Source organism: Oncorhynchus masou, chromosome 6, assembly GCF_036934945.1.
Source record: "Oncorhynchus masou masou isolate Uvic2021 chromosome 6, UVic_Omas_1.1, whole genome shotgun sequence".
NCBI classification, from domain to species: Eukaryota; Metazoa; Chordata; class Actinopteri; order Salmoniformes; family Salmonidae; genus Oncorhynchus; species Oncorhynchus masou.
Window position 1 is genome coordinate 61,917,711 of NC_088217.1, and position 26,721 is coordinate 61,944,431.

Consider the following 26,721-nt stretch of genomic DNA (forward strand, 5'->3'; position numbering starts at 1 on the left):
GAAGGAAAAAGAAGGAGAGATTAAAAAGAAGGTGGAAGAACGTGGAGGAGCAGAGAAGAGGGAGAAGGGGACAGTGGTACGAGAAGGAGTGGAAGAGGGAACGGGGACAGTGACGGAGAAGGAGGGAGGAGTGGAGGTGGGAGGGGAGGGGGTTGGAGGGGGGAGATGGGGGGAAGGAGTGGGGGGTCAGCCTGCCAGGCTTCCTCGAGGTCGAAATTAGGGATTTGGTGGAGGAGTTAGAGGGGATGGGACGTTGTGTCTCCCCGCTACCTCCTTCACCAAAGAAGAAAGGGATGAAGAGGGGGAGCTTGGCAGGAAGTGAGAGGGAGGGGGGTGTGGAGGGGGAGGGGGGGCTAAGAGAGTGGCAGGGGGGGACGGGAGGGTAATTTGTCCTCCCGGTTTGCCTCAGCCCCTTGCATTTTAGTGCATGACTCCAGTGAGGGGTCGGTGGGCTGTTTGTTAGAGGGATCCCAACTCCTGTTTGAGGAGATGGGGTCCCCTACATGCAGCTCCGAGGCAAACAGGGAGGGGGGGATGGTGGGTGGGGAGGGAGGACCCAACACACTGCCTTGGTCATGGGTTGGGATGGAGGACGGGGGGGCGTCAGGAGAGGAGAGGACGTCCCCGCCGGTGGAGATGGACCAGGGGAGCATCGGGTGAGTCTCCTGTTTTTTCTTTGGTTTTTGGGGATTTTATTTGTTGTTTATAATTAAATTAATAGTTCTGTTTCTTTTTTTAGTCTAAATGTTAGGGGGTTAAGGAATAATGTTAAAAGGAGGGCGGTTTTTTGTTATTTAGTTATTTAGGAGGTTCACCTGAGGGATGGTGGGGATTTGATTTCTGGGGCATTTTTTTTGTGTGGGCATAGAGAGGTTAAAATAGAGAACAGGCAGCACCTCTCCTAAACGTTCACCTGAGGGATGGTGGGGATGTGTGGCCGTAGATTTAAGAGGGAGTGGGATAAGGGGGAATCTTTTTGGGGCATAGGAGGGGTGCACTCAAAGGAGTAGGGATTTTGTGTGGGCATAGAGAGGTTAAAATAGAGAACACTTTTGTAATAATGCAGCACCTCTCCTAAACGGGCGTTCGACTCTGCTCGCCAGCACCTCTCCTAAACGGGTTCGTTCTCTCCTAAACTTCGCCAGCACCTCTCCTGAACGGCCGTTCGACTCTGCTCGCCAGCACCTCTCCTAAACGGGCGTACTCTGCTAGCCAGCACCTCTCCTAAACGGGCGTTCGCCTCTGCTAGCCAGCACCTCTCCTAAACGGGCGTTCGACTCTGCTAGCCAGCACCTCTCCTAAACGGGCGTTCGTTCTCCTAAACGGGCGTTCGACTCTGCTAGCCAGCACCTCTCCTAAACGGGCGTTCGACTCTCTGCTAACGCCAGCACCTCTCCTAAACGGGCGTTCGACTCTGCTCGCCAGCACCTCTCCTAAACGGGCGTTCGACTCTGCTAGCCAGCACGGGCGTTCGACTCTCCACCTCTCCTAAACGGGCGTTCGACTAAACGGGCGTTCGACTCTGCTAGCCAGCACCTCTCCTAAACGGGCGTTCGACTCTGCTAGCCAGCACCTCTCCTCCTAAACGGGCGTTCGACTCTGCTAGCCAGCACCTCTCCTAAACGGCCGTTCGACTCTGCTCGCCAGCACCTCTCGGGCGTTCTCTGCTAGCCAAACGGCCGTTCACCTCTCCTAAACGACCAGCACCTCTCCTAAACGGGCGTTCGACGCCCAGCACCTCTCCTAAACGGCCGGGCGTTCGACTCTGCTAGCCAGCACCTCTGGGCGTTCGACTCTGCTAGCCAGCACCTCTCCTAAACGGGCGTCGACTCTGCTCGCCAGCACCTCTCCTAAACGCACCTCTCCTAAACGGCCGTTCGACTCTGCTCGCCAGCACCTCTCCTAACGGGCAGCACACTCTCCTAAACGGCCGTTCGACTCTGCTCGCCAGCACCTCCTCCTCTGCTCGCCAGCACCTCTCCTAAACGGCCGTTCGACTCTGCTCGCCAGCACACTCTCCTAAACGGCCGTTCGACTCTGCTAGCCAGCACCTCTCCTAAACGGGCGTTCGAGCACCTCTCCTAAACGCTACTCTGCCAGCACCTCTCCTAAACGGGCGTTCGACTCTGCTAGCCAGCACCTCGGGCGTTCGACTCTGCTAGCCAGGACCTCTCCTAAACGGGCGTTCGACTCTCCTAAACGCTAGCCAGCACCTCTCCTAAACGGGCGTTCGACTCTGCTAGCCAGCACCTCTCCTAAACGGGCGTTCGACTCTGCTAGCCAGCACCTCTCCTAAACGGGCGTTCGACTCTGCTAGCACCTCTCCTAAACGCACCTCGCCAGCACCTCCCTAAACGGGCGACTTCTGCTAGCCAGCACCTCTCCTGCTAGCCAGCACCGGGCGTTCGACTCTCTCCTAAACGGGCGTTCGACTCTGCTCGCCAGCACCTCTCCTAAACGGGCGTTCGACTCTGCTAGCCAGCACCTCTCCTCTCCTAAACGGCCGTTCAGCACCTCTCCTGAACGGCATTCGACTCTGCTAGCCAGCACCTCTCCTAAACGGGCGTTCGACTCTGCTAGCCAGCACCTGCTCCTGAAACCAGCACCTCTCCTAAACGGCCGTTCGCCACTCTCAGCACCTCTCCTAAATGCCAGCACCTCTCCTAAACGGCCGTTCGACTCTGCTCGCCAGCACCTCTCCTAAACGGCCGTTCGAGCACCTCTCCTAAACGGGCGTTGGCAGCACCTCACCTGAACGGTGCAAACTCTGCTCGCCAGCACCTCTCCTAACGGCCGTCTGCACCTTCCTGAACGGGCGTTCGATGTAGCCATAACGTTTTCCCTAAACGGCAAACCTGCTAGCCAGCACCTCTCCTAAACAGGCGTTCAGCAGCAAAACCGTTCCAGCACCTCTCCTAAACGGCCGTACTCTGCTCGCCAGCACCTCTCCTGCAAATGTTCCTAAACGGGCGACCTGCATGCATCGCTGAAAAACGGCCGTTCGACGCTAACAGACACAAATATAAACGTCTGTTCAAGTGTCTTTTGTTCAGCACAAACCGCACAACGTAAAATGTTCTCTGCCAAAGACGCTAACAGTATAATCTGTTGGACAAAGCCTGCCATAGTTCGTGAAAAGCCTATGGTGAAATTTTTTTTTTTGTTGGGTTTTTGGATAAACACGGAAAATAAGGTCTGTGGTAAACACAGGTTTAGGAGATCGGATACGTTGTGTTCTATGAGACTCTATAAGGTCACTTTTTGTGAATTCTGAAGCATTTATGTAATGAAAACAAGCACATCAATCAAATCAAATGGTCTTTGTCATGTACCATTATTTAGCGGGTGTTATCCCAGGTGCAGCGAAATGCTTACGTCATAGATCCAACAGTCAGTGCAGTAAAACAAAACACACAAAACCAAAATAAATATTTAATATATATATATATATATATCAGATTGGGCAATGTCAGACTTTGGAATATATATATATACATTATACATTGAACAATAATAAATGCAACATGCAACAATTTCAAATATTTTACTGAGTTACAGTTCATAGAAGGAAATTAGTAAATTAAAATACATTCTTCAGGCCCTAATCTATGGATTTCACATGGCTGGGCAGGGGCGCAGCAATAGGTGGGCCTGGGAGGGCATATTCCCACCCACTGGGGAGCCAGGTCTAACCAATGAGAATTAGTTCTCCCACAAAAGGGCTTTATTACAGACAGAAATACTCCTCCGTTTCAACAGCTGTACGCCGGGGCTGGTCTCAGACGATCCCGGACGGGGGGTTACACTGGTCTCAGACGATCCCGGAGATGAAGAAGCCATTGAATGTGGAGGTCCCGGCTGGCGTGGTTACACATGGTCTGCTGTTGTGAGGCCGGTCATAAGACGTACTGCCAAATTCTCTGAAATGACGTTGGAGGCGGCTTATGGTTGAGAAATTAACATTGAATTCTCTGTCAACAGCTCCCAATATGAGTGGACATTCTTGCAGTCAGCATGCCAATTGCACGCATGTAAAATATCAAGGCACCATCACTAGCCACTTTAAACAATGCTACCTTACTTCAAAGAAAAAAACAATAATGTTCTACATCCACTAACTGAAATATTTTTAAAATATAATGTGGATTGAAATACAATAAAATAAAGTGCAAAAATCTATTAATCTAAAACAACACTTTTTTAAGGAATACATGCAGTGAAAACAAATATTAAACTTTAACTCTTGAACTGAGCCAAAACTTTAATATGTGATTGCACAGTAATGTTCACTTTGTTTGAGGTTGAGGGTGACTCATCTCCACAAGTTCATCAATGTTCGGGGTAAGGCTCTGAGCTGAGGAAATCCAGAATGATGAAATCTAAACAGTACCATCTACTGATTTAGCGATCTCTTCTGCCAAAATAAAACTGGCCCATCACTCTGGCCTTCATATATCTTTATGTACATTTCTCTTCTGAAACGGCCTTCGACGCTCGCCAGCACCTTTAATTCTTTATCCCCTTTCTTTCACACTTGCTGTGAACATATAACTCCAGTAAACCCCCGTTTTGGAATTGAAAGTTAATTTAGTTGACGATTACTACTGTTGCCACCGTTATTAAATGTAGTATTGGTGAAATGCATTGTCGGAACAAGATATCCCAGAAGCACAAGTGATCTACTTTTTATGTAATACATGTATCACTAGCCACTTTAACTATGCACTTTGTTTAACATCTGCTAACCATGTATCTTGTATGCTGACATCAATAAAATTGTGTGTATTTTGAATTATTTTTTTAACTGCATTTTTTTTAACATTTAACCATTTATTTAAAATTGGATTTTGATTTTTTTTTTTTTTTGACGCTCCCTCAAAACTTCTGTGGCATTGTGTTGTGTGACAAAACTGCACATTTTAGAGTGGTCTTTTATTGTCCCCAGCACAAGGTGCACCTGTATAGTGATCATGCTGTTTAATCAGCTTCTAGATATGCCACACCTGTCATGTGGATGGATTGTCTTGGCAAAGGAGAAATGCTCACTAACAGGGATATAAACAAATGTGTTCCCAACATTTTAGATAATTAAGCTTTTTGTAAGTATGGAAATATTCTGGGATCTTTAATTTCAACAGTTAACTCTTAATGAGCAGCCCATTTTTTCCAATTTTTGCCTAACTGCCTGTAGCTCAGGACCTGAAGCAAGGATATACATATTATTGATACCTTTTGAAAGGAAACACTTTGAAGTTTGTGGAAATGTGAAATTAATGTAGGAGAATATAACACATTCGATCTGGTAAATGATAATACAAAAAATTTTATCATCTTTTATAGCATCATCTTTGAAATGCAGAAGAAAGGCCATAATGTATTATTTTCAAGTTCCTAAAACAATAGCATGGTATTCTTTCACTGTAATAGCTACTGTAAATTAGACAGTGCAGTTAGATGAGCAATAATGTAAGCTTTCTGCCAATATCATATATGTCTATGTCCTGGGAAATATTCTTGTTAATCCTAATTGCACATTAGCTCACCTGTCGCGTGGATGGGACACCGATCTGTGGAGATCATTAAGAGGTTTTAATTAATGGGATGGCCATTTGACACGTTACCAAGCTTGGCTTAGGGATGGCCATTTGACATGTTACCAAGCTTGGCTTAGGGATGGCCATTTGACACATTTCCAGCTTGGCTTAGGGATGGCCATTTGACACGTTACTTTGGTTTAGGGATGGCCATTTGACACGTTACTCAGCTTGGCTTAGGGATGGCCATTTGACACGTTACCAGGCTTGGCTTAGGGATGGCCATTTGACACGTTACCAAGCTGGCTTTAGGGATGGCCATTTGAAACGTTACCCAGCTTGGCTTAGGGATGGCCATTTGACACGTTACCCAGCTTGGCTTAGGGATGGCCATTAGCCATTTAACCAGCTTGCCCTAGGGATGGACATTGACACGCCCAGCTAGGGATGGCCATTTGTTAACCAGCTTGGTTAGGGATGGACATTTGACACGTTTTGGCTTAGGGATGGTCATTTGATGTTTATTGCCATACCCAATGAAACTAGTTACTGCAGCAGTAAATTGGGAAGTCTTTGATGGAACTAGAGAATGCAGCCATTTCCTGGGAAGTCCTACAGCCCGATGGAACTAGTTACTGCAGCCAGTTCCAGGGATGGCCATGGAACATGTACTAGGACTGACCCCATTTAGTGGACTACACTATACTAGGACCTTGGGACTGTACTAGACCCCATTTAGTGGACTACCTGTACAGCTTTGCCATTTAGGACTGTATGGAGTGACCACATTTAACTACACTGTGGCCTAGGATGACATTTGACCAGTTACCTACAGCTTGGCTTAGGGATGGTCATTTGACATGTTAAGTATTGACCCCATTTAGTGGACTTACTACCTACACTATACAATGACTGAACCCATTTAGTTGTACTGCAGCTGTAAATCCCATTTAGTAGACTGTCCTAGGGATGGACTGTACTAGGACTGACCTGACATTTAGTGGACTACTGTACTATGCATCCCCATTTATGGAACTAGTACTGCCCCATTTAGCCACTTACTAACTGCCCCACTTTGTAGACTACAGTACTAGGTCTGACCATTTGTGGACTGTACTCCCATTTAGTGGACTACACTGTAGGACGGACCTTAGTGGACTACTGTACCCCATTTAGTGGACTACACTATACTAGGACTGACCTAGACTGTACTATGACTGATCCCATTTAGGACTGACTGTTGACACCATTGAGTGGACTGTACTAGACTGACCCCATTTAGTGGACTACACTGTACTAGGACTGACACCATTTAGTGGACTACACTGTACTAGTACTGACCCCATTTAGTGGACTACACTATATTAGGACTGACCCAATTTAGTGGACTACACTGTACTAGGACTGATCCCATTTAGTAGTGGACTAGGACTGTCCCCATTGAGTGGACTGTACAGGACTGACCCCTTATAGTGGACTGGACTGACCCCATTAGTGGACTACACTGTACAGTACTTGGACTACTATACTGGACTGACCCCATTTAGTAGACTGTACTATGACTGATCCCATTTAGTAGACTGTACTAGGACTGACCCCATTTGGTGGACTGTACTAGGACTGACCTCATTTAGTGGACTACACTGTACTATGACTGACCCCATTTAGTGGACTGTACTATGACTGACCCCATTTAGTGGACTGTACTAGGACTGCCCCATTTAGTAGATACACTGTTTGAGTTTAGGACTACACTGTTGACTAGGTCTGACCCCATTTAGTGGACTGTACTATGACTGACCCCATTTAGTGGACTACATTTAGTGGACCGTACTAGTCACTTTGAGTGGACTACACTGCACTAGGACTGACCCCATTTAGTGGACTACACTGGACTACTTTAGTACTACACTGTACCCCCCATTTAGTGGACTACACTGTACTAGGACTGACCCCATTTGGTGGACTGTAGGGACTGTATTTAGTGGACTATGTACTGATGACCCATTTAGTGGAGACTATGACTGACCCCATTTAGTGGACTGTACTAGGACTGCAGTTACACTGTACTAGGTGACCCCATTTAGACTGTACTAGGACTGACCCCATTTAGTGGACTACACTGTACTAGGACGGACCCCATTAGTGGACTACACTGTACTAGTACTGACCCCATTTAGTGGACTACACTATACTAGGACTGACCCCATTTAGTAGACTGTACTATGACTGATCCCATTTAGTAGACTGTACTAGGACTGACCCCATTGAGTGGACTGTACTAGGACTGACCCCATTTAGTGGACTACACTGTACTAGGACTGACCCCATTAGTGGACTACACTGTACTAGTACTGACCCCATTTAGTGGACTACACTATATTAGGACTGACCCCATTTAGTAGACTGTACTATGACTGATCCCATTTAGTAGACTGTACTAGGACTGACCCCATTGAGTGGACTGTACTAGGACTGACCCCATTTAGTGGACTACACTGTACTAGGACTGACCCTATTAGTGGACTACACTGTACTAGTACTGACCCCATTTAGTGGACTGTACTAGGACTGACCCCATTTAGTAGACTACACTGTACTAGGACTGACCCCATTTAGTAGACTGTACTAGGACTGACCCCATTTAGTGGACTACACTGTACTAGGACTGACCCCATTTAGTGGACTGTACTATGACTGACCCCATTTAGTGGACTGTACTAGGACTGACCCCATTTAGTGGACTACACTGTACTATGACTGACCCCATTTAGTAGACTGTACTAGGACTGACCCCATTTAGTGGACTACACTGCACTAGGACTGACCCCATTTAGTGGACTGTACTGTACTAGGACTGACCCCATTTAGTGGACTACACTGTACTAAGACTGACCCCATTTAGTGGACTACACTGTACTAGGACTGACCCCATTTGGTGGACTGTACTAGGACTGACCTCATTTAGTGGACTACACTGTACTATGACTGACCCCATTTAGTGGACTGTACTATGACTGACCCCATTTAGTGGACTGTACTAGGACTGCCCCGTTTAGTAGACTACACTGTACTAGGTCTGACCCCATTTAGTGGACTGTACTAGGACTGACCCCATTTAGTGGACTACACTGTACTAGGACGGACCCCATTAGTGGACTACACTGTACTAGTACTGACCCCATTTAGTGGACTACACTATACTAGGACTGACCCCATTTAGTAGACTGTACTATGACTGATCCCATTTAGTAGACTGTACTAGGACTGACACCATTGAGTGGACTGTACTAGGACTGACCCCATTTAGTGGACTACACTGTACTAGGACTGACCCCATTAGTGGACTACACTGTACTAGTACTGACCCCATTTAGTGGACTACACTATATTAGGACTGACCCCATTTAGTAGACTGTACTATGACTGATCCCATTTAGTAGACTGTACTAGGACTGACCCCATTGAGTGGACTGTACTAGGACTGACCCCATTTAGTGGACTACACTGTACTAGGACTGACCCCATTAGTGGACTACACTGTACTAGTACTGACCCCATTTAGTGGACTACACTATACTAGGACTGACCCCATTTAGTAGACTGTACTATGACTGATCCCATTTAGTAGACTGTACTAGGACTGACCCCATTGAGTGGACTGTACTAGGACTGACCCCATTTAGTGGACTACACTGCACTAGGACTGACCCTATTTAGTGGACTGTACTATGACTGACCCCATTTAGTGGACTGTACTAGGACTGACCCCATTTAGTAGACTACACTGTACTATGACTGACCCCATTTAGTAGACTGTACTAGGACTGGCCCCATTTAGAGTGGACTACACTGTACTAGGACTGACCCCATTTAGTGGACTGTACTATGACTGACCCCATTTAGTGGACTGTACTAGGACTGACCCCATTTAGTGGACCGTACTAGGACTGACCCCATTTAGTGGACTACACTGCACTAGGACTGACCCCATTTAGTGGACTGTACTGTACTAGGACTGACCCCATTTAGTGGACTACACTGTACTAAGACTGACCCCATTTAGTGGACTACACTGTACTAGGACTGACCCCATTTGGTGGACTGTACTAGGACTGACCTCATTTAGTGGACTACACTGTACTATGACTGACCCCATTTAGTGGACTGTACTATGACTGACCCCATTTAGTGGACTACACTATACTAGGACTGACCCCATTTAGTAGACTGTACTATGACTGATCCCATTTAGTAGACTGTACTAGGACTGACACCATTGAGTGGACTGTACTAGGACTGACCCCATTTAGTGGACTACACTGTACTAGGACTGACCCCATTAGTGGACTACACTGTACTAGTACTGACCCCATTTAGTGGACTACACTATATTAGGACTGACCCCATTTAGTAGACTGTACTATGACTGATCCCATTTAGTAGACTGTACTAGGACTGACCCCATTGAGTGGACTGTACTAGGACTGACCCCATTTAGTGGACTACACTGTACTAGGACTGACCCCATTAGTGGACTACACTGTACTAGTACTGACCCCATTTAGTGGACTACACTATACTAGGACTGACCCCATTTAGTAGACTGTACTATGACTGATCCCATTTAGTAGACTGTACTAGGACTGACCCCATTGAGTGGACTGTACTAGGACTGACCCCATTTAGTGGACTACACTGCACTAGGACTGACCCTATTTAGTGGACTGTACTATGACTGACCCCATTTAGTGGACTGTACTAGGACTGACCCCATTTAGTAGACTACACTGTACTATGACTGACCCCATTTAGTAGACTGTACTAGGACTGGCCCCATTTAGTGGACTACACTGCACTAGGACTGACCCCATTTAGTGGACTGTACTGTACTAGGACTGACCCCATTTAGTGGACTACACTGTACTAAGACTGACCCCATTTAGTGGACTACACTGTACTAGGACTGACCCCATTTGGTGGACTGTACTAGGACTGACCTCATTTAGTGGACTACACTGTACTATGACTGACCCCATTTAGTGGACTGTACTATGACTGACCCCATTTAGTGGACTGTACTAGGACTGCCCCCGTTTAGTAGACTACACTGTACTAGGTCTGACCCCATTTAGTGGACTGTACTAGGACTGACCCCATTTAGTGGACTACACTGTACTAGGACTGACCCCATTAGTGGACTACACTGTACTAGTACTGACCCCATTTAGTGGACTACACTATACTAGGACTGACCCCATTTAGTAGACTGTACTATGACTGATCCCATTTAGTAGACTGTACTAGGACTGACACCATTGAGTGGACTGTACTAGGACTGACCCCATTTAGTGGACTACACTGTACTAGGACTGACCCCATTAGTGGACTACACTGTACTAGTACTGACCCCATTTAGTGGACTACACTATATTAGGACTGACCCCATTTAGTAGACTGTACTATGACTGATCCCATTTAGTAGACTGTACTAGGACTGACCCCATTGAGTGGACTGTACTAGGACTGACCCCATTTAGTGGACTACACTGTACTAGGACTGACCCCATTAGTGGACTACACTGTACTAGTACTGACCCCATTTAGTGGACTACACTATACTAGGACTGACCCCATTTAGTAGACTGTACTATGACTGATCCCATTTAGTAGACTGTACTAGGACTGACCCCATTGAGTGGACTGTACTAGGACTGACCCCATTTAGTGGACTACACTGCACTAGGACTGACCCTATTTAGTGGACTGTACTATGACTGACCCCATTTAGTGGACTGTACTAGGACTGACCCCATTTAGTAGACTACACTGTACTATGACTGACCCCATTTAGTAGACTGTACTAGGACTGGCCCCATTGAGTGGACTACACTGTACTAGGACTGACCCCATTTAGTGGACTGTACTATGACTGACCCCATTTAGTGGACTGTACTAGGACTGACCCCATTTAGTGGACCGTACTAGGACTGACCCCATTTAGTGGACTACACTGCACTAGGACTGACCCCATTTAGTGGACTGTACTGTACTAGGACTGACCCCATTTAGTGGACTACACTGTACTAAGACTGACCCCATTTAGTGGACTACACTGTACTAGGACTGACCCCATTTGGTGGACTGTACTAGGACTGACCTCATTTAGTGGACTACACTGTACTATGACTGACCCCATTTAGTGGACTGTACTATGACTGACCCCATTTAGTGGACTGTACTAGGACTGCCCCCGTTTAGTAGACTACACTGTACTAGGTCTGACCCCATTTAGTGGACTGTACTAGGACTGACCCCATTTAGTGGACTACACTGTACTAGGACGGACCCCATTAGTGGACTACACTGTACTAGTACTGACCCCATTTAGTGGACTACACTATACTAGGACTGACCCCATTTAGTAGACTGTACTATGACTGATCCCATTTAGTAGACTGTACTAGGACTGACACCATTGAGTGGACTGTACTAGGACTGACCCCATTTAGTGGACTACACTGTACTAGGACTGACCCCATTAGTGGACTACACTGTACTAGTACTGACCCCATTTAGTGGACTACACTATATTAGGACTGACCCCATTTAGTAGACTGTACTATGACTGATCCCATTTAGTAGACTGTACTAGGACTGACCCCATTGAGTGGACTGTACTAGGACTGACCCCATTTAGTGGACTACACTGTACTAGGACTGACCCCATTAGTGGACTACACTGTACTAGTACTGACCCCATTTAGTGGACTACACTATACTAGGACTGACCCCATTTAGTAGACTGTACTATGACTGATCCCATTTAGTAGACTGTACTAGGACTGACCCCATTGAGTGGACTGTACTAGGACTGACCCCATTTAGTGGACTACACTGCACTAGGACTGACCCTATTTAGTGGACTGTACTATGACTGACCCCATTTAGTGGACTGTACTAGGACTGACCCCATTTAGTAGACTACACTGTACTATGACTGACCCCATTTAGTAGACTGTACTAGGACTGGCCCCATTTAGTGGACTACACTGTACTAGGACTGACCCCATTTAGTGGACTGTACTATGACTGACCCCATTTAGTGGACTGTACTAGGACTGACCCCATTTAGTGGACCGTACTAGGACTGACCCCATTTAGTGGACTACACTGCACTAGGACTGACCCCATTTAGTGGACTGTACTGTACTAGGACTGACCCCATTTAGTGGACTACACTGTACTAAGACTGACCCCATTTAGTGGACTGTACTGTACTAGGACTGACCCCATTTAGTGGACTACATTGCACTAGGACCGACCCCATTTAGTGGACTACACTGTACTAGGACTGACCCCATTTAGTGGACTACACTGTACTAGGACTGACACCATTTAGTGGACTGTACTAGGACTGACCCCATTTAGTGGACTACACTGTACTAGGACTGACCTCATTTAGTGGACTGTACTATGACTGACCCCATTTAGTGGACTGTACTAGGACTGACCCCATTTAGTAGACTACACTGTACTAGGACTGACCCCATTTAGTGGACTACACTGTACTAGGACTGAACCCATTTAGTGGACTGTACTGCTTTAGGACTGACCCCATTTAGAGGACTACACTGTACTAGTACTGACCCCATTTCGTGGACTGTACTGTACTAGGACCGACCCCATTTAGTGGACTACCCTGTACTAGGACTGACCCCATTTAGTGGACTGTACAAGGACTGACCCCATTTAGTGGACTACACTGTACTAGGACTGACCCCATGATGAAGGAATTTGTTTCCTATATGTTCATTAACCAATTTAATTATACAAAGCAAACACTCTGTCCGTTTCTAAGAATTTGTAAGATCCTTATTTGCATAAAATAGACATCGAAACGACATCAATAGCATTTATTCTCTGAGATCTCTGACGTGCATACACAAAACCATTCTTTTTACCCCTTCTATTGCTAACGCATGTACATACACACTAATCTGGATTTTCTCCTGAAGCCTTTTACCACAGTTTATTACCACTTAGCTGACAGTTTCAGCCCCCCCCCCATATACCAGAGACCTGGAGGACCTTTCCCTGTCCTATCTTATCTTCACAGAGTTATAGCTGGGTCGGTTCAAGCATAGATTAATGATCCACTTAGTTTTCTTTAGGCACACAGACCTTCCTTTCTACCCCCTACATGCTACCTAACAAATAATCCTAATGGATAAGTGTGGGTGTAGAATCATTTAATAATTTATCTTAACCCTTGATAAAAATTCTAACAGGAAACCACTAGTTATGGATGTAGTATATCTGGTAATGAGGAAACCACTAGTTATGGATGTAGTATATCTTGTTGTAGAAACTCCTCCCTGCTCATGAGGAAACCGCTAGCTATGGATGTAGTATATCTGGTAATGAGGAAACCGCTAGTTATGGATGTAGTATATCTGGTAAATGAGGAAACCATTAGTTATGGATGTAGTTTATCTGGTAATAGGGAAACCACTAGTTATGGATGTAGTATATCTGGCAATGAGGAAACCACTAGTTATGGATGTAGTATATCTGCTAATGAGGAAACCGCTAGTTATGGATGTAGTATATCTGGTAATGAGGAAACCGCTAGTTATGGATGTAGTATATCTGGTTATGAGGAAACCACTAGTTATGGATGTAGTATATCTGGTAATGAGGAAACCACTAGTTATGGATGTAGTATATCTGGTAATGAGGAAACCACTAGTTATGGATGTAATATATCTGGTGATGAGGAAACCACTAGTTATGGATGTAGTATATCTTGTTGTAGAAACTCCCCCCTGCTAATCAGGAAACCAGACACTTCAGAACAAACTTCCTTTAGATGTTTTGGGGGAAACAATGTTACTATGGTTACTGTTGTTCCATGTTGTAAATGTTATCCAATGTGTTACTATGGTTACTGTTGTTCCATGTTGTGAATGTTATCCAATGTGTTACGATGGATTATAGCAGTATGGCCTAATAATTTGACATAAATTAAACGTATTACTTTTTTTGGTTGATACTTCAAGGAGTCTTACAATTCAAAATCAGAAAGCCAAATGATCATTGGTATAAAACAGTACTATACTGGGGAGGCCCTTCATGACCCCCGTGACCGTGACCCCAAACAACCTTACTACTCACTGGACCCTTTTGAGCACTCGACTAAGCATGCCTCTCCTTAATGTCAATATGCCTTGTCCATTGCTGTTCTGGTTAATGTTTATTGGATATTTCATTGTAGATCCTCTAGTCCTGCTCACTATACCTTATCCAACCTATTAGTTCCACCACCCACACATGCGATGACATCTCCTGGTTTCAATAATGTTTCTAGAGACAATATCTCTCTCATCATCACTCAATACCTAGGTTTACCTCAAATGTATTCACATCTTACCATACCTTTGTCTGTAAATTATACCTTGAATCTATTTTATCACCCCCAGAACCTCATTTTACTCTCTGTTCCAGATGTTTGAGACAACCAATTCTTATTGCTTTTAGCCGTACCCTTATCCTACTCTTCCTCTTTTCCTCTGGTGATGTAGAGGTGAATCCAGGCACTGCAGTGCCTAGCCCCACTCCTATTCCCCAGGCACTCTCTTTTGATGACTTCTGTAACCGTAATAGCCTTGGTTTCATGCATGTTAACATTAGAAGCCTCCTCCCCAAGTTTGTTTTATTCAGTGCATTAGCACACTCTGCCAACCCGGATGTTCTAGCTGTATCTGAATCCTGGCTTAGGAAGACCACCAAAAATTCTGAAATTTTCATCCCTAACTACAACATTTTCATACAAGATAGAACTGCCAAAGGGGGAGCTGTTGCAATCTACTGCAAAGATAGCCTGCAGAGTTTTGTCCTACTATCCAGGTCTGTACCCAAACAATATGAACTTCTACTTTTAAGAATACACCTCTCTAAAAACAAGTCTCTCACCGTTGCCACCTGCTATAGACCACCCTCTGCCCCCAGCTGTGCTCTGGACACCATATGTGAACTGATTGCCCCCCATCTATCTTCAGAGCTCGTGCTGTTAGGCGACCTAAACTGGAACATGGTTAACACCCCAGCCATCCTTCAATCTAAGCTTGATGCCCTCAATCTCACACGATCACTGCCTCATTGCCTGCATCTGTAATGGGTCAGCGGTCAAACGACCTCCACTCATCACTGTCAAACTCTCCCTGAAACACTTCAGCGAGCAGGCCTTTCTAATCGACCTGGCCGGGGTATCCTGGAAGGATATTGATCTCATCCCGTCAGTAGAGGATGCCTGGTTATTAAAAAAAGCCTTCCTAACCATCTTAAATAAGCATGCCCCATTCAAGAAATTTTGAACCAGGAACAGATATAGCCCTTGGTTCTCCGCAGACTTGACTGCCCTTAACCAACACAAAAACATCCTATGGCGTTCTGCATTAGCATCGAACAGCCCCCGTGATATGCAGCTTTTCAGGGAAGCTAGAAACCATTATACACAGACTGTTAGAAAGGCCAAGGCTAGCTTCTTCAAGCAGCACTAATTCAAAAAAGTTCTGGGACACTGTAAAGTCCATGGAGAATAAGACCACCTCCTCCCAGCTGCCCACCTCACTGAAGATAGGAAACACTGTCACCACTGATAAATCCACTATAATTGAGAATTTCAATAAGCATTTTTCTACGGCTGGCCATGCTTTCCACCTGGCTACCCATACCCCGGTCATAAGCACTGCACCCCCCACAGCAACTCGCTCAAGCCTTCCCCATTTCTCCTTCTCCCAAATCCAGTCAGCTGATGTTCTAAAAGAGCTGCAAAATCTGGACCCATACAAATCAGCCGGGCTAGACAATCTGGACCCTTTCTTTCTAAAATTATCTGCCGAAATTGTTGCCACCCCTATTACTAGCCTGTTCAACCTCTCTTTCGTGTCGTCTGAGATTCCCAAAGATTGGAAAGCAGCTGCGGTCATCCCCCTCTTCAAAGGGGGGACACTCTTGACCCAAACTGCTACAGACCTATATCTATCCTACCCTGCCTTTCTAAGGTCTTCAAAAGCCAAGTCAACAAACAGATTACTGACCATTTCGAATCTCACCATACCCTCTCTGCTAAGCAATCTGGTTTCAGAGCTGGTCATGGGTGCATCTCAGCCACGCTCAAGGTCCTAAACAATATCTTAACCGCCATCGATAAGAAACATTACTGTGCAGCCGTATTTATTGATCTGGCCAAGGCTTTCGACTCTGTCAATCACCACATCCTCATCGGCAGACTCGACAGCCTTGGTTTCTCAAATGATTGCCTCGCCTGGTTCACCAACTACTTCTCTGATAGAGTTCAGTGTGTCAAATCGGAGGATCTGCTGTCCGGAGCTCTGGCAGTGTCTATGGGGGTGCCACAAGGTTCAATTCTTGGACCGACCCTCTTCTCTGTATACATCAATTATGTCGCTCTTGCTGCTGGTGAGTCTCTGATCCACCTCTATGCAGACGACACCATTCTGTAAACTTGTTAGAGGAATTAAATTCCTATATGTTTATTACCCAATTCAATTAATACACTCAGCCCATTTCTAAGGATTTGTAAGAAACTTATTTGCATAAAATGGGCGGAGACCAGTCTCAAAATCAAGCACTGGCGTTTATTCTCGAGAGTACTGAACATGATACAATTTACAACAGGTTATAAACTGAAAATGACGTTATCAGGTTTCAAACTGTCCCGTCCCTCCTCCACTCCGGTACAATGGCAGTATAGTTCTCAAGCCTTCCTACATCCTCCTCCACCAGTTTAGATAATTTATAACTAGGCCAAGGCCCCCCTGTGTAGATAAGCATTCTAGCCAGTCTGACGATAAGTTCATTTGTTTCTACCAAGGAACAGAAAGTCTTTGTTCTAATTCTTGATTATAATTACACACATTATATTCAGGACTAGGATTAAAAGAAAATTCATACATCTATACACTAACATAATAGTATTCTGATTAGTCATTCCTGATTTCTACAGTACTATACTGGGGAAGCCCTTGATGATGGAGGGTGTTTCTACAGTACTGTACTGGGGAAACCCTTCATCTTATTTAAACCTTCTTAAAACAATTCCATATAGCTTAGAAGAACCTCCCCCTCAGACAGGGCTTAGACTGTAATGGGTTAAACTATCTGAAACTTACATTACTCTGAGACTAGTTATCCTGGGATCTTACATCTTACATTACTCAGACTAGTTATCCTGGGGAATAGTTTCAATACCATTGAAAAAAATCTAAACCTGTTTTTGCTTTGGCATCATGGGGTATTGTGATGGCATTATGGGGTATTGTTTGTAGATTGATGAGGATTTAAAAAATAATAATCAATTTTAAAATAAAAGGATGCACCGATATTACATTTTTGGCCAATATTTTCCTTGCTCCAAAAAACAATACCGATAACCGATATTTAAAATTTTAGCGCCTTTTAAGCGTTCCAGTACAGTTAAATCGTTAAACACACACGGACGCAGCGGTCTGAGTCACTGCATCTCAGTGCAAGAGGCGTCACTACAGTCCCTGGTTTGAATACAGGCTGTATCACATCCGGCCGTGATTGGGAGTCCCACAGTAGCTGTCTGTTATTGGTGTAGAGAGGACGACAAAGGAGAGGGATCCCACAGTAGTTGTCTGTTATTGGTGTAGAGAGGAAGACAAAGGAGAGGGATCCCATAGTAGTTGTCTGTTATTGGTGTAGAGCGGACGACAAAGGAGAGGGATCCCACATGTGGATAGGAAGATACAAATTATCATTATTATCATTAAAATCCAGGAATTGTACAACTTTAGCTCTCTAGGTCAAGCCAGTAGACTACAGTATGTTGTATCCAAGTGGTTTTATCTCTCTAGGTCATGACGGTAGGCTACAGTAGGTTGTAACTCTCTAGGTCATGCCAGTAGGCTACAGTAGGTTGTATCTCTCTAGGTCATGCCAGTAGGTTACAGTAGGTTGTATCTCTCTAGGTCATGCCAGTAGGTTACAGTAGGTTGTATCTCTCTCGGTCATGCCAGTAGATTACAGTAGGTTGTATCCAAGTGGAAACAATTATCAACCCAATGTGGAAAGTGTCGAATATGGTCAACAACAAAATGAATGGCTTATTTGCTATGTGAGGTTTACTTGATCCAACAGAAGTTTTGTAATGCTTAAGTTGTTTTGTGGACACGTGATATACTGACAACTTTGATAAAAACAGTACAGGTGTTGTCTCCAGATCGCTATGCATATTCATTATAGTAGCTTAGCATCTCTCTCTATTGAATACAGGCGGTTGACGTCAACAACCCTCATAGACTATAAACAATAGATTACAATAATAAGATGTATCCACCAATCCAAAGAAAGGATAGGCGGGAGCTAGACAACCCACTGTGCCACTTTGTGGACAATGACCCCCCTTGTTAGGGCGGAGAGACATCTTGAAAGTATATCCATAATCTTTGGTGTAGCCAACCCAACTCTCACATTGCACTATTAGGGGGCACCGTGTGTAGTAAAACATCACTACATGAAAATCATTACATGTAGTGCTCCCCAGTCTGCGGTCAGCAGATAGACCCTTCTCAAATATACAGTGGGGCAAAAACGTATTTAGTCAGCCACCAATTGTTCAAGTTCTCCCACTTAAAAAGATGAGAGAAGCCTCTAATTTTCATCATAGGTACACTTCAACTATGACAGACAAAATGAGAAAAAAAATCCAGAGAATCACATTGTAGGATTTTTAATGAATTTATTTGCAAATTATGGTGGAAAATAAGTAGTTGGTCACCTACAAACAAGCAAGATTTCTGGCTCTCACAGACCTGTAACTTCTTCTTTAAGAGTCTCCTCTGTCCTCCACTTGTTACCTGCGTTGATGACACCTGTTTGAACTTGTTATCAGTATAAAAGACACCTGTCCACAACCTCAAACAGTCACACTCCAAACTCCACTATGGTCAAGACCAAAGAGCTGTCATAGGACACCAGAAACAAAATTGTAGACCTGCACCAGGCTGGGAAGACTGAATCTGCAATAGGTAAGCAGCTTGGTTTGAGGAAATCAACTGTGGGAGCAATTATTAGGAAATGGAAGACATACAAGACCACTGATAATCTCCCTCGATCTGGGGCTCCACGCAAGATCTCACCCATGGGGGTCAAAATGATCACAAGAACGGTGAGCAAAAATCCCAGAACCACACAGGGGGACCTAGTGAATGACCTGCAGAGAGCTGGGACCAAAGTAACAAAGCCTACCATCAGTAACACACTACGCCACCAGGGACTCAAATCCTGCAGTGCCAGATGTGTCCCCCTGCTTAAGCCAGTACATGTCCAGGCCCGTCTGAAGTTTGCTAGAGAGCATTTGGATGATCCAGAAGAAGATTGGGAGAATGTCATATGGTCAGATGAAACCAAAATATAACTTTTTGGTAAAAATTCAACTCGTCGTGTTTGGAGGACAAAGAATGCTGAGTTGCATCCAAAGAACACCATACCTACTGTGAAGCATGGGGGTGGAAACATCATTCTTTGGGGTTGTTTTTCTGCAAAGGGACCAGGACGACTGATCCGTGTAAGGGAAAGAATGGATGGGGCCATGTATCGTGAGATTTTGAGTGAAAACCTCCTTCCATCAGCAAGGGCATTGAAGATGAAACGTGGCTGAGTCTTTCAGCATGACAATGATCCCAAACACACCGCCTGGGCAAAGAAGGAGTGGCTTCGTAAGAAGCATTTCAAGGTCCTGGAGTGGCCTAGCCAGTCTCCAGATCTCAACCCCATAGAAAATCTTTGGAGGGAGTTGAAAGTCTGTGTTGCCCAGCAACATCCCCAAAACATCACTGCTCTAAAGGAGATCTGCATAGAGGAATGGGCCAAAATACCAGCAACAGTGTGTGAAAACCTTGTGAAGACTTACAGAAAACGTTTGACCTCTGTCATTGCCAACAAAGGGTATATAACAAATTATTGAGATAAACTTTTGTTATTGACCAAATACTTATTTTCCACCATAATTTGCAAATAAATTCATTAAAAATCCTGCAATGTGATTTTCTGGATTTTTTTCCCTAATTTTCTCTGTCATAGTTGAAGTGTACCTGTGATGAAAATTACAGGCCTCTCTCATCTTTTGAAGTGGGAGAACTTGCACAATTGGTGGCTGACTAAATACTTTTTTTGCACCACTGTATATGTTTAGTCACTTTTCGGAAACGGAACGGAGAAAACAAGGGGTAGCTTTTTCTCTACGTCGTCTGATTCTAGACATATCAATCATCATCCTAGGGCCCTCTGCTCCTACATGGTGTAACAATACATCATGTAGATGTATATAATGAACAGACTAGGTCTATACTGCTCCTACATGGTGTAACAATGCATCATGTAGATGTATATAATGAACAGACTAGGTCTATACTGCTCCTACAGTGTGTAACAATACATTATGTAGATGTATATAATGAACAAACTTGGTCCATACTGCTACTGCTAATAATATTTGTGTCATTCTCAAAACTTTTGGCCAGGACTGTACATTTTGCTCAACTGCGTTACCCACTCCAGTCAGCAGATGGCGATGTGTGAATTTAAGGGATTGCTGTTAGTGTGACGTATAATCTAGTGGACGGAACGCTTCTTTCAACAGCAACAACAGTTCGTCGGTCACCTGGTAGTTTGCTAGACAAAATAGCCGAACAAATAAAGCTCTTTAGACGCTTTCGTTGATATTAGCCACTGTGTTTTAAAACCTACTTCTGTGGTCTAGTTAGTTATCAGATTGAATTCTATATTAATGGTGTTGTTGTTATTATTCAGCTAGCGGGCTGGTTAAGTTAGCATTAGCCTAGCTAGGTAACATCTCCAACCATGAGGTTTCTAAGCTACTCTCCTTCTGCTAAAGAAGAGGTCTGCTGGACAGAGGAAGAAGTTATCTTGAAAAAGGAGGAGGAAGAGGAGACTGTTTCAATACAAAAACAAGTAGAGGGTGAGGCTGTTACCGTGAAGGAAGAATTGAAAGACGTTACAGTGAAGGAAGAGAAAGAGGATTATGCTGTTTTTGGAGTAAAAGAGGGGGAGGGGGAGATGACTGTCACATCGAAAAAGGAGAAGGAAGAAGAGGAGGGAACTGGATATCTGCGCCTGGTTCCCCAAATGCATCTTAAGGCATCCAATGGTTCTAACGATGAACGGGCCCTGATTAACACTAGTAAGTACTGTCTTAAAAGCAGAGGCACAAACTCTGCAGTTGTTGAACTGATGTTTGGTGTTAAAGCGGAAATATGCAATTACTACGTCACTATTTTGGCTTTTAAATTATGTATTTATAGCCATTGATTCTTGAAGAATATAACGCATGCCTCATGAGCTTAGTTCAACTGTTGTACCCCATCAGAACCCCAAGTAAGCTTTTTTTACTCCGATGTTTAGAAACAATGTAAACCAACACTGTATCACCTCAACATGGTTAAAACTATAATGTTGATATCATGGATGGTCAGTCCTTGCATCCATAGGTCTGTCTATGAATTTGAGAGAAGTTACATTTCCCATCATCTTATTACCAAAACAGTGGTGGAATCCAGCTTTGTTATTGTTTCAACTGCAGATTGGTTGATTGATTGTGGCCTTTTTTAAAGGGACAACCTAGGTTTTAAAAAGCAACTAAATGGCTTCCCAGAGACTTTGTTTGGTAAACAGCTGAGGGATGAGGGCTGGAGAAAACTCAAGTGCCGAATGGTGAAAGGGCGAGAGCTGGAAATATTTTACGAAAATACTTTGAGGAACTATTGTCATTCGCAATTGATTTTGATCAGACTTTGTTTACTTGCTGTTTGAGGTGAAGAAAACATTATTTGGAGAAGCAGCTCCACAACTCATTAGTTGGGCACATTTCTAGGCCTACATTTGCATGCAGGACAGGTAGACTAATCCTACTTCCTAGTTCTATATGCGCAATCAGTTGTGTGTCCTTACTCAACATTGACAGGAGTGTTTCAAATGAAAGACAGTTTAATAAATTGACAAAACTGACGTATCTTGCAGGGTAAGGTCTGGGTGGTCTGCCAGTTTAATTTAGTATCCGTTTGGGTCAGCTAGGTATAAAAACTCTGGGAGCAGTAGTTATAGTCAGAACGTTAAGCACAAGTCATATGATGAACTTAACTTAACTTAAATGCTGGATCTTGCTGTCGGACAATTTTGACAGTCAAATTACAAACATCACGACATGCAACAACAAGCAAAGTGCTTCTTCATTCATTACACCGGTAAAGACAGTTATGCCGTGCTCCACGTTGGTTCCAGCATCCCTAACGTATTGATGTTTATAATGTGTTATTGTCTGCTTGATTTACAGTAGGGTCTGCTTGATTTACAGTAGGGTCCCGTTAGTCTGTTTGGACACGGAGATACTTTGCTCATAATGTGTAGAGAACTGTTCCTTGATGGATAGGCTATTGTACAACACACAGATCTATTTTCCTTTATTCAGGACATTTAGAATGACAGCACATTATAGAGTAGCCTGGTGGGATTATTCACCAAATTATCTGGTGATCAGGTTATGAAATGTCATGACAAAGACATTTTATTTTCCATGTTTCACCTGAAATATTAAATGATTTATAGTTCTAGGTCTATGTTATTGTTAGGTGAAGTTATGGGTCTTACAGTAGGTCTATGGTGTTGTTAGGTGAAGTTATGGGTCCTACAGTAGGTCTATGTTGTAGTTAGGTGAAGTTATGGGTCCTACAGTAGGTCTATGTTGTTGTTAGGTGAAGTTATGGGTCCTACAGTAGGTCTATGTTGTTGTTGTTAGGTGAAGTTATGGGTCCTACAGTGGGTCTATGTTGTTGTTAGGTGAAGTTATGGGTCCTACAGTAGGTCTATGTTGTTGTTGTTAGGTGAAGTTATGGGTCCTACAGTAGGTCTATGTTGTTGTTGTTAGGTGAAGTTATGGGTCCTACAGTAGGTCTATGTTGTTGTTAGGTGAAGTTATGGGTCCTACAGTAGGTCTATGTTGTTGTTAGGTGAAGTTATGGGTCCTACAGTAAGTCTATGTTGTTAGTTAGGGGCCCTACAGTAGGTCTATGTTGTTAGTTATGGGTCCTACAGTAAGTCTATGTTGTTGTTAGGTGAAGTTATGGGTCCTACAGCAGGGCTATGTTGTTGTTAGGTGAAGTTATGGGCCAATTTGTTAATGTACAAACCCTCATTGTCAGGCTGATGGCAAACTAGCCAAAGAGCATTTTACTGGTTGAAGTGGTTCTTAAATAGTAGTACATTTTTGACAATAACACAAACAATAACACAAACATTATATTAATCAGGACATTCCAAAGAGCCTGACAGTAGTGTGAAATGCACTCTAACCTGAAATTGAGGCTATTTTTTGCTGACAGACTATGAGAACTCCCCTGAGTTTTCCCCCACGGTGGTGAATTAGTGAATAGACACAGCTTACTGTGAGTTTCCTTGAGTAGCACTCCTGATCTTGCGCTGTAATATTCAAAATACATTATGAAAAACTAAAATCTTCGCCCACCATTTTTGCTCCATGCAGATATACTACATCCATAACTAGTGGTTTCCTCATTACCAGATATACTACATCCATAACTAGTGGTTTCCTCATTACCAGATATTCTTCATCCATAACTATCGGTTTCCTCATTAGCAAGGAGGTGTTTCTGCAATCAAATTGTGTGCGCATCGCCCTTGCGCCGCAATTTTATTAAACACAGAAAGGGGCCTATATTGGAGACAAAAAGTTGTCTGGCACACTGCTTAGGATTTCAACAACTTTAATAACTTATTTCTAGCCTACAATCATCTATGTTACTACTGTGAAAACAAGACAATTGTCATATAATTTAACAGGCGTCAATTGCTGTTCTACTTCATGGGTATCACCTTTTACCTCAAATAAACAGTGTATTTCTGCTCGACCTTTAACCGCCTGTCTGACGTTGTCATTCACACAGGAGAGAGATGTGACTATCGTGGATCCTCTGGGGATCCTCAACAATATCATGATGCTGATGAGGCAGAGAAGAGTCTCTCCACATCAGAACTCCTCAAGAAACATCAGCAGAGACCCACAGGGAATAAATCTCATTGCTGCTCTGACTGTGGGAAACGTTGCAAATCTTCATCAGAACTTAAAATACACCAGCGAGTACATACAGGAGAGAAACCTTATAGCTGTGATCAATGTGGGAAGAGTTTTACTCAGTCAAGCTCCCTGAAATCACACCATAGAACACACACTGGAGAGAAACCTTTTGTCTGTTATCAATGTGGGAGGAGTTTTACTCAGCTAGGCAACCTGATAGGACACCAGCGGGGACATACAGGAGAGAAACCTTATAGCTGTGATCAATGTGCGAAAAGTTTTACTACATCTAACTATCTAACTATACACCAGAGAACACACACCGGAGAGAAACCTTATGGCTGTGATCAATGTGGGAAGAGTTTTACTCAGCTGAGCAGCCTGATAGTACACCGGCGGGGACACACAGGAGAGAAACCTTATAGCTGTGATCAATGTGTGAACAGTTTTACCTCATCTAGCTATCTAACTATACACCAGAGAACACACACTGGAGAAAAACCTTATTGCTGTGATAAATGTGGGAAGAGTTTTACTCAGCAAAACGGATTGATATCACACCAGAGAACACACACAGGAGAGAAATATAGCTGTGATCAATGTGGGAAGAGTTTTACTACATCTAGCTATCTAACTATACACCAGAGAATACACACAGGAGATAAATCTTATGGCTGTGATCACTGTGGAAAGAGTTTTATTCGGCTACAAACCCTGAAATCACACGAGAGAATACACACCGGAGAGAAACCTTATAGCTGTAATCAATGTGGGAAGAGTTTTACTCAGCAAAACGGCTTGATATCACACCAGAGAACACACACAGGAGAGAAACCTTATAGCTGTGATCAATGTGGGAAGAGATACTCTGATAAAAGATCTCTGATTAAACATCAGAAAATACATGAAATTGTTTCATGATATCAATGAAATTATGTCACATTGTAGAATGTTTTAACATTGTAGGAGTATTTTAATGATGTCACAATGTAGAACCCTAAACGTTTGTCCCCCTGTTCAGTTAAATTGATTTTAGCCCCAGGGGAAAAAATCCATGCTATGAATTGAAATAGTATTATTTATGAGATTTATCAAAAAGTGACTAAGAAAAATTGAGTTGTGTTACACTGACCACGTTGATGACCCACTTGAATCAAAATGCAACACTTCGAAAGGTTTAGGTTTTCAATATATCCCAAACTGTTTCTGCATATTGATTATTGATTTGGACACGTTAAACCTGTGTTTGGACATTGCACTATTCCCATTTAGCAAAATGTCATTGAAAAGATGTTTGAAAATAAGACTATGCCCAATGTTCAATATATGCTTGGTTGTAGTTGAAAATGAAAGTTGAAAAGATGTCATTTTTCAATGACTTGAAAACAGTTTAATTTCAATGTACTTGCAGCTTATACACCAATAATCAATTTTATTAAAAATCTTACATCACCCCAGAATTTCTTGACAACATTCGAGTGCTAATTGTCTTTATTCCACTACTGAAGAAGCATGACTCAAATCACCTCATATTTCAAACATCCAGCCTGACAAAAGTTACGTTTTATTATTCCATGCCTCACCATTAAGTTCATTAATGCCAATACATATTAACAAATGGGTGTACATTTGGTTTTGATATTTCATATTTACAATTATGTAACATTTAGTCATATTTATTCAACCAACTGACAATTTTTGGGTACAATTATATTGACATTGTTGCCCTGCTTTTATAATATCAGGGTTCATTCTCAGATGTGCCAACCCAAATGTACTAGAGCATGACATTGGGGACTGGGCCCCGATCCAACAACATGCCTATCGAGTGAACCCTGAAAAGAGAGAGAAGCTCCGCAGTGAGGTGGAAAGTTACTACGGATATCGCAGGAGTTTCCTTTTGAAATCAGACATGTCCGTGTCAAGGACAACTTGGTTGCTGATTGTCTCAAGAGTTGGCAGTCAAAAAGATTTGTGTTTTGCATTTAACCAGTGTGTTATCATGGATCACAATTTATTTTGACATGT

The 26,721-nt window shown here is 43.6% G+C and overlaps 1 protein-coding gene across 1 annotated transcript; it reads left to right on the forward strand.

Moving 5' to 3' along the window:
* The first annotated feature begins 21,213 nt into the window (after window positions 1–21,213).
* LOC135542394 (zinc finger protein OZF-like) lies at window positions 21,214–26,164 on the forward strand. The gene is made up of 2 exons (XM_064969322.1): window positions 21,214–21,786; window positions 24,563–26,164. The coding sequence occupies exons 1-2, from the start codon at window positions 21,447–21,449 to the stop codon at window positions 25,612–25,614; spliced, it is 1,392 nt and encodes a 463-aa protein (XP_064825394.1). The 5' UTR covers window positions 21,214–21,446; the 3' UTR covers window positions 25,615–26,164.
* Window positions 26,165–26,721: the final 557 nt, after the last annotated feature.